The sequence below is a fragment of the Delphinus delphis genome, chromosome 1, assembly GCF_949987515.2.
Source record: "Delphinus delphis chromosome 1, mDelDel1.2, whole genome shotgun sequence".
NCBI classification, from domain to species: domain Eukaryota; kingdom Metazoa; phylum Chordata; class Mammalia; order Artiodactyla; family Delphinidae; genus Delphinus; species Delphinus delphis.
The window spans coordinates 47,684,732-47,700,901 of NC_082683.1; the positions used below are offsets into that span (position 1 = coordinate 47,684,732).

The 16,170-nt window shown below is 45.1% G+C and overlaps 1 protein-coding gene across 1 annotated transcript in view; it reads right to left on the reverse strand.

The window, feature by feature from the left end:
• Positions 1-325: 325 nt before the first annotated feature.
• Positions 326-16,170, reverse strand: part of C8B (complement C8 beta chain) — a 40,623-nt gene continuing 24,778 nt past the window's right edge. The window contains exons 9-12 of the mRNA XM_060022757.1: positions 14,025-14,188; positions 5,068-5,221; positions 2,788-2,856; positions 326-625 (exon numbers count right to left, since the gene is read on the reverse strand). Coding sequence (XP_059878740.1) covers positions 474-625; positions 2,788-2,856; positions 5,068-5,221; positions 14,025-14,188 — 539 coding nt within the window. The 3' untranslated portion in view covers positions 326-473. The remainder of the gene's footprint in view (positions 626-2,787; positions 2,857-5,067; positions 5,222-14,024; positions 14,189-16,170) is intronic.

The following is a 16,170-nucleotide window of genomic DNA, read 5'->3' on the forward strand; positions in this document are numbered from 1 at the left end:
TGCACTGAGAGCACTGTGGCTGGCACGCTAATCATTCAATAAGTATGAACTGCCCATTGCCATTGAATGAGACAGTGTGCTCCTCAAGGCAGGAACAGTTTAGTATCTATTCATGGATTCATGGTTGGGCACCTACTATGCGCAGGTCACTGGTGGATTGTGCGACTTTCACACGGACAGCTCCCAACACAGTTCCTGGCTGGTAGTAAATGTGAGTGAAATAAAATTGTAGAGATGAGCGAAGTGAAGATTACCAGGATGGCTAAGCCCTTCAGGAGACTATAATTATCGTTTAACTTACTATCTGTCCGAGTCAGCGTGCATTTTACAAATAATGTCTTTATTTTAAGCATTCTGAATGGCACAGCCCTCCGCCTTGGGCCCCAGATGGGAGCGGGCATGGGGGTGAGCTGGCCTGATTCCTTGCTGTGTGCCGCCCACAGTAGCATCCCCTGCTAGATGCTTTCCCCTCCTTAACAGTTAAGTGTTTCAGAAGCAGGGCCCAAGCAGGGGCTGCCCCTATTTTGAGGAGGTGGATTGTTGCACTGCCTTTGTCTTGTTTTATGTCCTCCAGAACATGGAGACCAGTTTGACCAGCAATTCCACTTCCCATCAATGGGGACATCTATAAGAAAGAAGGTCAATGAACATTAATTAGCCTTTATGACACTCTCGTGCCCTATAGGAGGGGTAAGGTGTATAAACCCTAGGGTTCTGAGAGTCTGAATCTCTGATCTCCCAACTCCAGTCCACTGTCCTTCCTTCAGGCCATTGGCTCACCATGCTCCTTTCTACCACAGGGCCTTTGCACACACTGTTCTCCTTGCCTTAAATACTCTTCCCTCCTCTATTCATCTGGTCAATCCTATTCACCCTTCAGATCTCAGCTTAAGTGTTATTTCTGCGAGGAAACCTTCCCTGATCCCTAATTCCCCGTCACTACTTCATATTTTAAGCTCTCAGAGCATTTTGTAGCAGTTACAGTTGAAACTTTAAATGTATTTCTGGGACAAGTCAAATGACATTAGAAAGACAAATGTCTTTCTAAAGAGCAATCTCCATGATGACAGGAACTATAATCTGATTTGCTCACCACTGAACCCCAGCACCTAAACTGGCACATAGGAGTCCCTGAGTCCATATTAGTGGAATAAATGAATAGTTTCCAGCTTAGACACATCCCAGCTATAGGATGCTGGATAGTTTACTTCTTCTCAGTGTATCAAGCGGGAGCTCTGTTATCTATGTGGCCGTTGTGCGTTTTAAATGAAGTAATCACACTGTGCTCTACCCTCCCTGACATTTGCCTTTCCCTTGAGGATTTCTGGTTGTTGACGAGACTGGCAAATAATCAATTACATCCACCATGATAGATCACGCGGCTGGCTGAGCCTCTAACTTGCAGTGTAGCTCTGGATACATTACTTAATATCTCTGGGTCTCCCCATTGATAACATGAGATAGCTGGAGTGGGAGGTTTCCAAGGTCTCCTCCAACCAGTGGAAATCCTGTGGCTGTGCCGTTACACTCTTACTGGGCAGGTCACTGTGGGGGGCCTGGTTTAGACGTAGTAGGAGAGGGAGTGGAGACACCCTTGAGCACTTTACTGAGGAGGGGAGCAGAGCAGGCACGAAGAGCAAAGGCTACAGAGTCAGACTCACTGGACCTGAACCTGGGTCCCTACACCTACTAACTGTGTGACCATTGGGCAAGTCAGCTAGCCACCCACTGAACCTCAGTTTCCTCTATAAAATGGGGGTATTGACAGTTTCTACTTCATGAGGTTGTTGTGAGGATGAAAGGATTTAATATATGTGAAATATAAAGTAACACTATTTATTTTGCTCTAAAACCAACGAACCAATATTTATTTTGCTCTAACGATGGGTTAGGCATCCTTCCAAGTGCTTTATATGCCTTATGAGAAACTTAAGACAACTCTATGAGGTAGTTAATATCATCATCTCCATTTTACAGAGGAGGAAATTGAGGCACGAAGAGGTCAAGTAATTTGCTATTAAATGATGGAGATGGAATTTGAACCCACACTGAGTCCAAGCCCTCAGCAAGGTGCCTGGTACATAGTGGACCGCTTAATAAATGTTTGGTGTTTTTATTGGATGTGCCATTTCCTTTAACAGTATCACCAAAAAAAAGTCACAGAAAGGAAAAGAAAGGGGAGGAGCTGGGGGTGGGGGGAGGCAGTGCTAAGAATTCTTAGAAAATAAACCAGCTAAAGAATCTGAGAACTGGAAGAGACCTTCATCGTAGTCCAGTCGTTCAGTTATTAATTCAACTGCAGCAACTGTGTGGGAACCTGAGGACCCATAGGTAAATGGGACATGATCCCTACTCACAGACACAGGGGAGGTAGACACACACAACCCAAAACAGAATGTGCTAAGAGCTGTAATAGATACATGTTCGAAGTCCTATGGGATCCCACAGGAGAAATTAATTCTTCTTGGATGAGAATAATTTTTACAGAAGGGGCATCTATGTTGGATTTTGAGGGCTGAATAGGAGTTCACTAAATAAACAAAATGATAAACATTCCAGAATGATTCAAAGAGATGACTCGAAGAGGCCATGCATTAGCAGTCCTGTAACATGGAGCACTCTCAGTTGTGAAAATAATAAAATATAAAATCAGGAGTCAAGATGGATCTCAAGTGTCATAGTGTCCAGCTCCCTAGCCCACTCCCCAACTTTGCTCTTGCTCTTTTGAATTATTCTCTGGACTTCCCTAGACTTCCCTTTCCCAACCAACTCTCACAGACTCCTTACTTTTCCGATTGGTGATCTCACAGGCAGGGCCTTGGAATCCAGCAGGACAGATGCAGTCACAGCGTGTTCCTGAGAAGATGCAGAGACAGTATGAATCATACCACATGAAGTAAGAGCTCCTAGACTTCACCCCTCCCTCCACATCACGGCTTTTCCATTAGGTTAAAACAGGGCAAACGTTTAATTGAATGGTTTGAAATAAGAAGGTTCAGTGCCAAGAATACCCACTCCTTTCTTGAGGGTCCTTTGCTCATGAAAGGGTGTTTATTCCACCACAGGGAATGATGCCGAGTTGTTGAGGAAAATTACCCATTAGCTGACCTTTGACCTAGACATTGGTGTTGGGGGTCAGAAGCTACATTATTGAAGTCCCTGGGGCCAGTGGTCATTGATGCTCAATTTCACCACAAGTAATTGTCTAGTCTCTGCTTGAACATCTCTAGTGATGGGGAGCTCACTACCCTTAGATGTTTCATGCTACCTTAGGCCACTTCTGACATTTTGGAGGTTACTCCTTATGTTAATTTGTCACATGTCACCCTGGAGCTTCTCTCACCTGAATCACACGAACTCTCTTTACAGGACTGTCCTTTATAGGCTGGGCCCTGTCGGCATTCCAGCCTCTGGCTTCCTTTTCTCCATCACCTCCAAAGTAAAGCCTCCAGTGGGTCCCATTCTCTAGGTCCAAGTTACACACAAGGCAAGGGGGATTTCAGCACCCCTAGATCAAAACCTGGTGCCGGTGAATGGATCCCACCTCCTGCTGAACTGACCCTCACTTACAGGTCCTGGTCCTCAGGCAGAATTTCCCATTCTTAGGCTGTCACTTACATCTGCTTTGCTCATTTCCATCCCATCTGAGAAGCTAGACACACATCCCTCCATCTCAGCTGGGCAGGTGGAACCTTTCTCCCTGAGAACAGATCTTCTGTCGTGTCCCCTCTGTTGAGTTTGCTCCAACCATGTGAGTTCTGCCTCGAGTCCTGCTGGCTCCCTGGGCTGGGATATACACTACCCAGCTGCTCTTGATGCCCTGTTTTGGCATCATGCTGGACCGGACTCTTTCTTAGCCCATCACAACAGGAACAGAAGATCCCAGGCCCCAGCCTCTCTCACGTTTGCCCTGCCCCATGCAGTGACCCCGGATGTGACCCTCAAGTTAGCAGTCAAGTTCTAGTGGCCATCCATGCCACCCCCCCATCCCCCAATCGTCTCACAATGTATTGGTCAGGATATGCACAAGGTGTCTCCCCTGCTCAGCCCAGGGAGGGCCTCTTCTTTGACCAGGACAGAGTCCCAGAGTCCATCCCCACTCCTTGTTACAGACCACACAGTCTCAGCCTGCTCCTGCCTTCAGTTTAATGCTGCTGTCAGCCATGGGTCCCTTGTGGCTAGAAGCTAAGTATCCCGACAGCCAGAGCAGCCTGTTCTAGCTGCCTGCATTCTGACTTCCTGGGAGATAGACTAACACTGCTTCTAACACTGGTGCATTTCAGTGCAACCCTCGGGTCAAGGCTAGCTCTCCTGCTAGTCTAAAAGCTGGGCAAAATCATGGATCCTGTCTGTCAGTGAATTCAGCTGTAGAACAGCTTCCCAGCCCTCACTCGACAACGAATTATCTGCTAGGCGTTTTTTTTTTTCAGAGGCCAATCCCAGTGATTCGCTTTAACTATTTTGGGCTGAGGCCCAGGGCTTCGTGTTTGTGCAAAGCTCCCTGGGTGATTCTCAGGTGCAGCCTGAGAGGACATCAGGCGCCTTGCCATAAGTAATACCTGAGTGCAGCCATCTCCTCGGTCCGACCCTACGTCATTGTGCTCCAGGGAGGTGGTGCTCCATGGCGAGTCACAGCCCAGCCACAGATTAGAACTACCCGGAGAGAAGAGGGTTTAGCCATCCTGATGAAGTTCTCTTCTCTAGAGAGTCTCACGTAATGATTACATCTGGGGACTGAGCATCAGCCGTTCTAAAGATCTCCAGTGGTTCTAATGCCCAGTCAAGGTGGAGAAGCTCATCCTTAAGAGGCTCCAAATGGCCGGGGCGGGGGGGGGGGGGGGGCGGCGCTCACATTTTTTCCTCTGAGAAAAAGAAGGGAGCTTTATGACAGTCCCTGGGGCCTGAGGCAGAGGACTGGGGAATGACCTGGAAATTCCCCTGGATATACACAGGAAACCCCGACCTAGAAACACGCCTCTGGAGGGTGTGTGGATTTGATCACGTGTTCCGGCCCCAGAGCCAGCCCCTCCAGATGACGTCTGCCACAAGCGACACTGGAAATGGTACCTTTCAGGACAGGGACTCCGTTCCCCTGGCAGGGAGCACACTGGCAGGAGCTGACTTCCTTCTGAAACTCCTCCAGGGCCCGCTTCATGTTCTGCCTCACTGTGCTGGAATAGGCGAAGTCCGTGGCTGTCACCAGTTCGTACAGAGGCTCTGCCTGGGAAGGGAGCAAAGGCGCTTATTTCAACAGAAAACATTCATCACATAGAAACATGAAGCAAGGCTCTACGGGAATGCGCAGGTTTGCTGCATGCAGACCACAGTGGATTCATAGGCAACTGGATAGCGGCCCTTCCCTTTCTCATTCCCACCCCACCCAATATCCACAAATAAGCTCACTAGAGTTCAGGTCAACAAACACTTGCTGAATACCTTCTAAGTGTCAGGCATGAAGCATAAGTAATGAGTAAGATAAAATCCCCACTCCCAAGAAACTCAGAATCTAGAGACAGACACAAAAGTACTAACAGATACACAGTGGTTACAGGTAACAGTGGTAACTTGTAATGGGTAGAGAGCAGCGGCTAGTTAATCTGCTTTTGGTTGGGGAGGGGTGGTGGTTTGCAAGCTACTCTTTGAAAGTATCATGGGAGCATTGTTCCAACATCACTCTCCATCCCCACCCCCAACCAAACCTCTGAAAATCCTTCGTGGCATGCAAGAGCCTCCATTAGGGAGCCATTCCCGAGCTCCAAAGAACACCTTCCCACCACGAGATGCTCAGAATACTGTCTATACTACCTCATCTGATGCAAATTCTACCTCTTCGCTCCTTTGTGGTCAGCGTCTCGGGTTGAAGTCCTTTTTCCTTCTTCTCTAATTAGATTGTAAGCTCCTGGAGATCAGGCCTGTATACTGCTCAGCTGTGTCTCCGGGGTCCCACCCAAAGCTTAGTAAGAGCCGCTAATAAAAGTGGGTGTAAGGGGCTTCCCTGGTGGCACAGTGGTTGAGAGTCCGCCTGCCGATGCAGGGGACACGGGCTCGTGCCCCGGTCCTGGAAGATCCCACATGACGCGGAGCGGCTGGGCCCGTGAGCCATGGCCGCTGAGCCTGCGCGTCCGGAGCCTGTGCTCCGCAACGGGAGAGGGCGCAACAGTGAGAGGCCCACATACCGCAAAAAAAAAAAAAAAAAGTGGGTGGAAGAATGAAACGGGGATGGGAGGCCTCATTAGGGCAACAGCAGCTGGCATGGAGGCGAGGGTGTGGCGAGCAGGGTTAGTGATGCTCTCAGTGGGCACAGCAGTGTTTGAGAGCTGGAAGCCACAGAGAGATGTGGTAGTGTTCGTGGGCTTGGAAAAACAGAGGCAAAGTCCAAAGAGGTAGTTAAACATGTTCAGAGCCTCTTGGCTCGAGTTTCAGCTCCAGGGCCATGTTCCTCTCCAGATTTTGTTTGTGATCCTGCCCTAATCTGGCCCTGGAGCTTTTAGGGTCTGTCTAAATGCAAAAAATCATGCCTAATAGAAGCCTTCAGTGGGAAGAAAACTGCTTCCATTTCTTAATGCATCCGATGCAGACCTTCACTCCAGAGGGCAAAGAAAGGCCCCTTGGTGGCCCCACTGTCGGACCGTCTTGTGGTCACTGAATTGATCCAGAGGCTGTCTGCAGAATGGCCCAGGCTGCCGGCCACACATGGGAGGGCGGGGCTCCATGGGGGATTGTTGTACACCCACGATGAGCTCCTCCAACAGCCTGCTCTCCCTGCCAGAGCACCTTGAAAGTCTGCCTTTAACCCCCCAAGCATTTTTCTACCAGTACCGAGATCTGCTCCAGGAAACAGAGTAGGTCAATGGCAGAACCGGAATAAACCGTCCACGTGTACTGTGTGCCGGGAGCTTTGCCGGCGACTTACACATATGATCCCACTTCATCCTCACACAGGAGCAATTACTAGCCCCATTTCAGGTGAGCGTTAAGTAACTTGAACAAAGTCAAGGAACTCATAAAAGCGCATTGCCAGGATTCTAACCCCAAATCTGTCGTTTTTTTCCTACGAACTAACCCAAATCTGTGTTTTTTTCATCACATGATGACTGGTGATAGAAATGGCCATTATTCCCATTTCCAAGCTCTCTCCCAGGGTTCTCTACGATGGCTGGCCTTGGAACGTGGCAGCAATTCTGCAGGGTTCCCTCCACAGCTCCATTTTTAACTTAATATGGCTCATTTGTCCTTTTTTGGGTTTGCTGGTTCTTTTTCTCCGTTTTTCTTTTTCTCTCTTTTGTCCTCTTCTTCTTCCCTCCCTCTCCCCCTCCTTTCCTTCCTCCTCCTTCCTTCCCCATCTTTCCCCAAAACACAAAATCCCAACTACTCACATTGATCATTGGGACCTTGTGGAAATTTTATTGATCATATTGCTGCACAGAGATGGTGGGTGCTGTCTATGGAACTCCATGCAGTTCTCTATAATGGACCCTGGTGACTGCTGTTCTTAACGATAACAAGTAATTATTGCCATAGCTACCATTTATTAGGTGCCAAACCAAATACGTATGTTATCTCACTTAATCTTCACAACAATCTTATGAGTCAGGTAGACTTCTGTATCCCCACTTTACAGATGGCAAAGCTGAGGCACAGAAAAGTTAATGAGGTTGGCCAGAGTCACAGTGAGTAAGCGGAGGGCGGAAGATCTGAATTGTTACCATCGTGGTTTGTATCCTTTCAGTATATATTTTTGGATAGGTAGATGGACAGATATTTACACCAAATTGGTGGCATAAGAAAAGTGAAGTTTTACATTTCACTTTTTTCACTTAACGTCATATATTATCGAATGGCATTTGCCCATGCCTTTCAATAATCCTTGATAAAATGATTTTCTGTGGCTACTGAGTATCCTGTTGTATTGGTGAACTACAGTGTATTCAACTCTACCCCTGTTATTGAATCTTTAGGTTGTTTCCATTTTCCTTTTTGCTTTTGCTATGACAAATATGGTTGTCCTCCTTTATCAGCTGGGATACTTTCCAAAACCACCAGTGAATGCCCAAAACCATGAATAGTACCAAACTCAACATATACTATGTTTTTTCCCATACACATATACTACGATAAAGTTTAATTTATAAACTAGGCATAGTAAGAGATTAACGATAACTAAAAATAAAATAGAACAATTATAACAATACACTGTAATAAAAGTTATGTGAATGTGCTCTCTCTCTGTCTCTGTCTCTGTCTCTCTCTCTCTCAAAATATCTGATTGTACTATACTTACCCTTCTACTTGTGATGACGTGAGAGCATAAAGTGCTTAGGTGATGAGATGAAGTGAGGTGAATGACGTAGGATTTGTGACATAGTGTTAGGCTACTGTTGATGTATCATCAAAAGGATCATCTGCTTTGGGTGGTGCTAGATCACTGAAGCACGATCATGTCAATGGTTGGATGTCAGAAGCAGATGATGTTGACGGTTGGGGATCCCAGGTGGGGATGGAGCAGGACAGTGTGACATTTCATCACGCTACTCAGAATGGCATGCAATTAAAAATGTGAGTTGTTTCTTTCTGGAGGTTTCCGTTTAATATTTTCAGACCGCAGTTGACCATGAGTAACTGAAACTTCGGATAAGGATTACAGTAACATAGAATAAGGCATGTCTTTATAATCTTTACCAAGTTTTTAAATGATTTCTTTAGTCGATTCTTCCATTGAGGGATATTGGATCAAAAGCTATAAACATTTTTAATGTGTTGGATATATACAGTTAAATTCTTTTCCTAAAGGGTTGTACCAATTTATATTCCCGTTTCATCATATAAAAGTTCCCATCTCATCGCTCCCAAGGACACTGAGTGTTACAGATTTTAATCATCATTAATTTGACAGGTAAAAAAGAATACTGGGGACTTCCCTGGTGGCATAGTGGTTAAGAATCCGCCTGCCAAGAGTGGAGAGTGGCATGCACATATATACACTACCAAATGTAAAATAGATAGCTAGTGGGAAGCAGCCGCATAGCACAGGGAGATCAGCTCAGTGCTCTGTGACCGCCTGGAGGGGTGGGATAGGGAGGGTGGGAGGGAGACGCAAGAGGGAGGGGATATGGGGATATATGTATATGTATAGCTGATTCACTTTATTATAAAGCAGAAACTAACACACCATTGTAAAGCAATTATGCCCCAATAAAGATGTTAAAAAAAAAAAAAAGAATCCGCCTGCCAATGCAGGGGACACGGGTTCGAGCCCTGGTCCAGGAAGATCCCATGTGCTGCAGAGCAGCTAAGCCTGTGCACCACAACTATTGAGCCTGTGCTCTAGAGCCCACGAGCCACAACTACTGAGCCCGTGTACCATAATTACTGAAGCCCGTGTGCCTAGAGCCCGTGCTCCACAACAAGAGAAGCCACCACAATGAGAAGCCCACGCACTGCAACCAAGACTAGCCCCTGCTCGCCACAACTAGAGGAAGCCCGCGTGCAGCAACGAACACCCAAACACAGCCAAATAAATAAATAAATTTTAAAAAAATTTTAAAAAAAGAATACTGTATTTTTACTTTAATTTTCCTTTTCCTAGAGAAGTTAAAATTTTGCATATTTATCATCTGAGTTCTTCTGAGAGTTGTCTATTTCCTTTAAGATATGTTTCTTATAAATTGTATCATTCCTTACACATGAAAGACTTCATGTGTGGCAAAATTGTTTTGTTGTTGTGTTATTTCCATTTAATTACACTTATGGGTTTCCTTATTTAGAATTCAGAATTTATTTTTTCCAGTGAGATCTGGCAGTCTAAGTCTGACATTATCTTACCAGGTCATGCTACCAAAGCATCTGCATTATAACTGAATCACTCTGCTGTACACCTGAAACTAACACAACGTTGTTAATCCACTATACTCCAATATAAAATAAAAAGTTAAAGAAAAACACAAAACCTTCTCTTAATCAGAGTAATTTGCTTTTAGGGACTCTTTAAATAAGTTGCTTTAGTAAGGTGTGATGGTCATTATCACTGTTTACCAAATATATCAGCTTCTTTTCCTTCTGGGCAGGGCTGTTTTTCCCTGAACCATCCTTAAGGGGAGGTTTGCAATGCGACTTTTTCTGAGCAGTGAAAGGTGAACAGAGGGAACGCCCCTTCCAGGTTGAAGCTTTGGGAGCAGAGTGTGGTGACTTTTCCCATTCCCTTACCACTGCTCTGGTGCTCTTGGGAGCACAGGACAAGACAAAGCCTCCATCACCTGGATCCCTGAGAGATATTCAGAAAAGGTCCCTCACCAATACACTCTGGACATGATGTGTGATTGAGCAATAAACTTTTGTTGAACTAAGTCATTGAGATTTGGGGGTGTTTCACTGCTGCATAACCTAGGCTCTCCTGACCTCTAGGTGAATCACTCACTACTGTATTTTCCCTTCTATGCTTAACCATGCCAAGCTCCTTACCATGACTTCTCCATCAGCCTGAATCCCAGACCACAACCCAGCACCTCGACCACTATAGAAATGTACATGGATAGGTAGGCTTTGTGACTAGGGTTGCCAGTCAAATACAGAACGCCCAGTTAAAATGGAATTTCAGATAAACAACAAATAATTTTTTAGTATATATCCCATGAAATATCTGAAAGATGCTTATCCTAAAAAAAGTATTCCTTAGCTGTCTGAAGTTCAGAATTAACTGGACATCCTGCATTTTCAAGTGCTAAATCTAGCGATCCTCTATGTGACTCCTTTAATATCTCAGAATGTCTTGGGGACTTTTTCATCCCTTAATGACCATTTCACTGGGCCACAAGCTTTTTCCTTCAAGATCTTGTGGTTGTCACTCCATAATCTTTAGGCATTGAGCACTGCGAAGAATTCTAAGCCCAGTGCGACTTTTATTTTTGTAGGATCTATTTGTTCCTCCAAGTCAAAAATTTCACCACCATGTGTCTCAGTATTGTTTTATCTTCAGTACTTTTACCTCCTTTTCAATGAGCCGTTCATTTTGCATTATCAGCTCAGGGAAGTTTCCCTTTCTATGTGCTTGATTAATGCATCTTCACATGTAATCCTGGATCTTTCTCAGGAAGAAGTCTTTGGTTTTTAGATTTCCACTTCTGTACTCTCTGTCCATCATATTTCTTTTATATCATTGTTTTAATCTCTTTGTCTTTTGCTTCTGCATTAAAGAAACATTTTTATAGCACCTTCTACATCACTGACTCAATTTCCGGCAGCGTCAATTCTGTTCTTTATAGTTTCCAATGTAGTTTCTGATTCTACTACTGTGCTTTTGGCTCCCTACATTCAGCCATTTCCCCTTTCATCTGATTAGTGTCTACACATCTCAGCTTCTATTTTTTATTTCATGAATTCCTTATTTTCCTTAATTGTATTATAACCACAGAGCAAATATATTCTAAAATTGACTTCTATTTTTAGATGTATGCTTGTCTTGATCTTTTTAAAATTAAGAAAAAGTTTTTATTCTATTTATTTATTTTTGGTTGTGTTGGGTCTTCATTGCTGCGCGCAGGCTTTCTCTAGTTGCGTTGAGCAGGGGCTACTCTTTGTTGCGGTGTGTGGGCTTCTCACTGTGGTGGCTTCTCTTGTTGTGGAGCATGGGCTTTAGACACACGGGCTTCAGTAGTTGTGGCACACGGGCTCAGTAGTTGTGGCTCACAGGCTCTAGAGCGCAGGCTCAGTAGTTGTGTGCACGGGCTTAGCTGTTCCGCGGCATGTGGGATCTTCCCAGACCGATCGAACCCATGTCCCCTGCATTGGTAGGCGGATTCTTAACCACTGCGCCACCAGGGAAGTCCCTCGTCTTCTTTATCTTGAATGTAATTTCAATCTTTTGTGTTCAAAGTTCTCTTTATATACGTCCATTGCTTTCTCTACCTCTTCATTGAACAAAGAGCCGTCTCTCTGTAACCAAAGTTCACCACTAAACACTATGAATGGGCTCTTCTGTGGTCTCCCTTTCTGCCTACCTGGCTCCTATAGGAACTGTGTTTTCAGATCTTGATCTTCAAGACTCGTGGCCAACACTCTGTGTCTAGGAATTCCTTATCGAGTGGTCTCTGCCCTCCTGGAAGGCAACTGCTGCTCCAACAACCTGGTAAGCTCACTCTGCCGAGAATTATTTTGAGATAATGTGAAGTCATATGCAGTTTTCTCTTGCCAGAAAGAGTCCATGCCCACAATAGATGTTTCCACCTCAGGTTACCGATGTACAGAAGAGGTGCATAAAACCTTCAACAAATTCACCTCCTCCACCACTGGAAACATCTCTCATTCTCTAATCTCTTTCCTCTTTAGATTCTCTAATGTCTTTCCCCTTTCAGCCTCCACAGCCCTTCACAACACTACACTGATAGTGGATGTGATACTTTCCAGGGTATCACATACATGCTGGGAAGCCTCTCTGTGCCTTCAGTAAAGTGCTATATCTCTGAGAATGGTGGCAGGTCTGTTTGAGATGCTTAGCACGCTAACATGTGTGTGCTCTCTCTCTCTCCCTCTCCCTCCCTCTCTCCCTCCCTCCTTCTATCTCTCTCTCACACACACACATACAAACACACACGTGCACACAAAACACACATCCCATATCATATCACATGCTGCTGCACTTCCAACCTATTTAGATAGGTAACCAGGGCAATCCATTAACTGTAAGTTTAAAAAAATATTCAGGTAAGATATAAGTAAAAAGCAAAGACCAGGGATCTATTTTCTCATGAACTCTGTTCTCTCCCATTTTCTCATGAACTCTGTTCTCTCCCATGCCCGTCTGTGATACCAACCAATGTCACCGTGCCATCAGCCAATCCCAGATATCTCTGGAGCTGCCTGCAAGCTATGGCTGACTTTGTCCTTCCCGATGCTTGCCAGCAACTGTACCCTAAGTGTCCCTACTGAATAAGTGGCAGAGGAAAGGAATGAATGGCAGCCTTCTTGTTCTGCAGAAACTGTGCATTTGACATATAAATAAAGACATTGGAAAACTGCCAGGGTTGGTAACTGCAGAGCCCCTCATCAGAGCTCCAGCCTCTTAACTCCTCTCCTTGGCTGCAAGAGTAAATCTCTGGGAGGGTGGATGTTGGACCAGCAATGACTGTACAGACAAGGGCAAGAAGAGGACAGTGTAAGATGTGACATGGACACCGTGCTGTAGTCCCCACGGGCAAGGACCTACCACTGCTGATTGGTATGACAGTCTTGTTCTAGCAAACGTCTTTTTAGTTTAAGGCTGCAAAACTGCTGTTGTTTGGGTGACAGGTGGTTGGGATCATTATCTTCTATTTACCAAACCCACAGGAGGGGAGGGAAGAGGTAAAATTCTCAGGTCTGGACCTAATAGAGACTCGAGCAGTCACAGATGGACGCAACCTCTGTGACCTTGATTTTTATCAGCCACAAAATTAAGCATACTTAATTTGCAGACTCATGAGAATTAGATGAAATAACATTCCTGACGTCCTTGGCAGAAGTATCATGAACATAGTAGGTGCCAAAACACGTTAGTGATCACCACGATGTATTATGCTGTCCTGTAAGGTAACAATGCACGCAAGCACCTTACTGTTCAGCACAGACTGTATTTTTCATCCTTGCACCCTCCTCTGTTTTCCTCCAGTGCCTGAGTTCCTATCACATCACAGGAACTTAGCTACAATTTGTTGGTTGCGTGAATGAATGTTTAAATGAAAAAATAACTGAATGAGTGATTCCCAGATGAAACGGAAACAATCTTGATTTAAGAATGCTGGAATTAGAAGCTGATGGTTAATTTCCTTTAGCAACTTGGGGGCCCAAGTGAGAGGGAGTCAGCGTTCTCTAGCTGGTGTTGAGCATTGTATTACGATTGGTTCACTCCGGATATATTTTCCAGTATAAGGTATGTGCCTCAAGATTAGGGCTTGGGTCTTATTGAGCTCTGTATTCCATACCCTGGCTCAGAGCAGTCCTTCAGACGCTGTTTTCTGAACAGAGAGAAGGAGGGGTAGGGCAGTTGCACGTACCTTAATTTTGACGATGGCCGGGTTGTACTGCACCGCCTCTCCCCATTCCTGCATCAGCTCTGCTGTCGGCAGCTCACTGTATGCCAGGGCAGTGATGTACTCACTTGCCCCTCCTCGCACAAGGACAACCAAGTCATCCACCATGGTGTTTCTCTTGTTTCTCTCTGGAATGGACATGGAGACCTGGCATGTCAGGGGATCCATTTTCACACCTTGGAATTTACTGCAACGTAACTGACAACCTGGTTACCATGATATTTATGGAGCTTGCCTAGGAGATGTAGGTGGACAGTGTGAGTCCCTGCCAGCAAGGGAGTCACAGTGCAAGGGGCAAAAGGGCAGTTCAATCATATATGACACAAGCTGGGGACAGGACAAGAAAGGGACATTTATTTTTAGCATCTGTAAGTGCCAGTTGCTAAATGAGTCTATGGAAGACAGATAGCTGACAGATACATACATACATACATACATACATAGGGACAGATGAACAGATCATAGGTAAATAGATTGGTAGGTAGAGAGATAGATTATTAATCATTTACATGTCATTCACTAATTTAACGTTGTACATGTATGAACTCAACTAATCTTCACTATGAAATAGGAACTATATAATCCTTACTTTGCAGATAAGAAATCTTAGGCACTAGGGTGAAGGAATTTACCCACATAACCCTGTGCAAGCTCTAAGTGAAACCATTTCTTTGTCTCAGATGACAAAGGTGGGAAAATTTGTGAAGGGTGAGCACGGGATGTAACAGATACTCACTAAACAGTGTCTACCATTATTATTTTGACTTCTCATGGAGTTTGCCAGAAAGCCCCCAATCCTATCAGTGAGTCATTCCTATTCTAATTTTTCCATGTGTCCAATGCCAAAGGAACTGATGGAAAGTGACTATTCCATTCCACTCTGAGTTTGCAACACCTGAGCATCATAAAAAGGGGGTCTCGTATACTACTGGTCGGACTGTAAATTGATATAACCATTTCAGAAGAACTCGGCATTACCTAGTCTGGAAGAAGTACATACTCTACAACCGGACAATTTCACTCCTGGGTATATTCCCTGGAGAACCCCTAGCACATGTGCACCAGATGACTGTGTGACAATGTTCACAGCAGCATTGATTATAATTGCTTGGCACAGGAAATAACCCCAATTTAACAACAGGATGAACAAAGTGTTATATTCATACAATAAAATACTATGCAGCAGTGGAAATGAACTACAGTTATATATAAAAACAGGGTGTTGAATGAAAAAAGAAACTGAAAAGATTACATTCCATTCACACAAAGTTCAAAACCAAGCAGCTCTAAGCCATATTGGTTAGCAATACATGTAAGTGGTAAAACTATCATGAAAGGAAGGAGGTGTTTAACATGGAAGTCAGGATGGTGTTATCTCCAAAGGGAGGGAGGAGTTGTAATTGTCAAGGGTCTTGGGGCGCTGGGCAGTGCTCTATCTAGTAACTTGGATGGGGGTGTTACTTTACAAGTTTCCTTTAAAGAGCACCTATGTTTTCTGCGTGCCTCCCTATGTAAGATGCGTGCTCCAACCCAGCCCCACCAAAATAACCAACAGTATCCACCATGTATCAGTCACAAGAAAGTGTTCTAGACCTGCAGGTCATTTCGTTGTTGTTTCATTTTGTTTTGCCTTGGCTGTGGAACTCTTTCTTCACGTATGATCACACATACAGGGATAAGCTTAGTAAGTACAGCAGGTGAAGGAGAGCTGCTCGGGGTGCAGAAGGGGTCAGGATTGGAGCTCTGCTGACCAGCCTCTCTTTCCTACTCCACTCGCTGTGTCGATTCCCAACTCCCTTGTGTGGTCTCCAAATTCTCTGCTCCCAGACACCTGGTTCTACACACTGGCTTCAGCACTCACGTCCTGGTCTAACCCACCATGTGGACTCTGCTCCATGATCTGTGGCTTAGCCTGTCCGTCTAGTTTCCATCTCCCCCATTGTTTCAGGTAAGGACTAGCTGCCTCACCTGTCTCCCCCACTGCCTCCACCTGGCTCCTACCCCTCCAGCCTAGAGCATCCTTTCTCTAGCCAGGCCAACTCCTGGCCCCCAGAGAAAATTTTCATTGTTAGATTATTTTCTTGCCTGGAAACAACCTCAAGTTGCAATT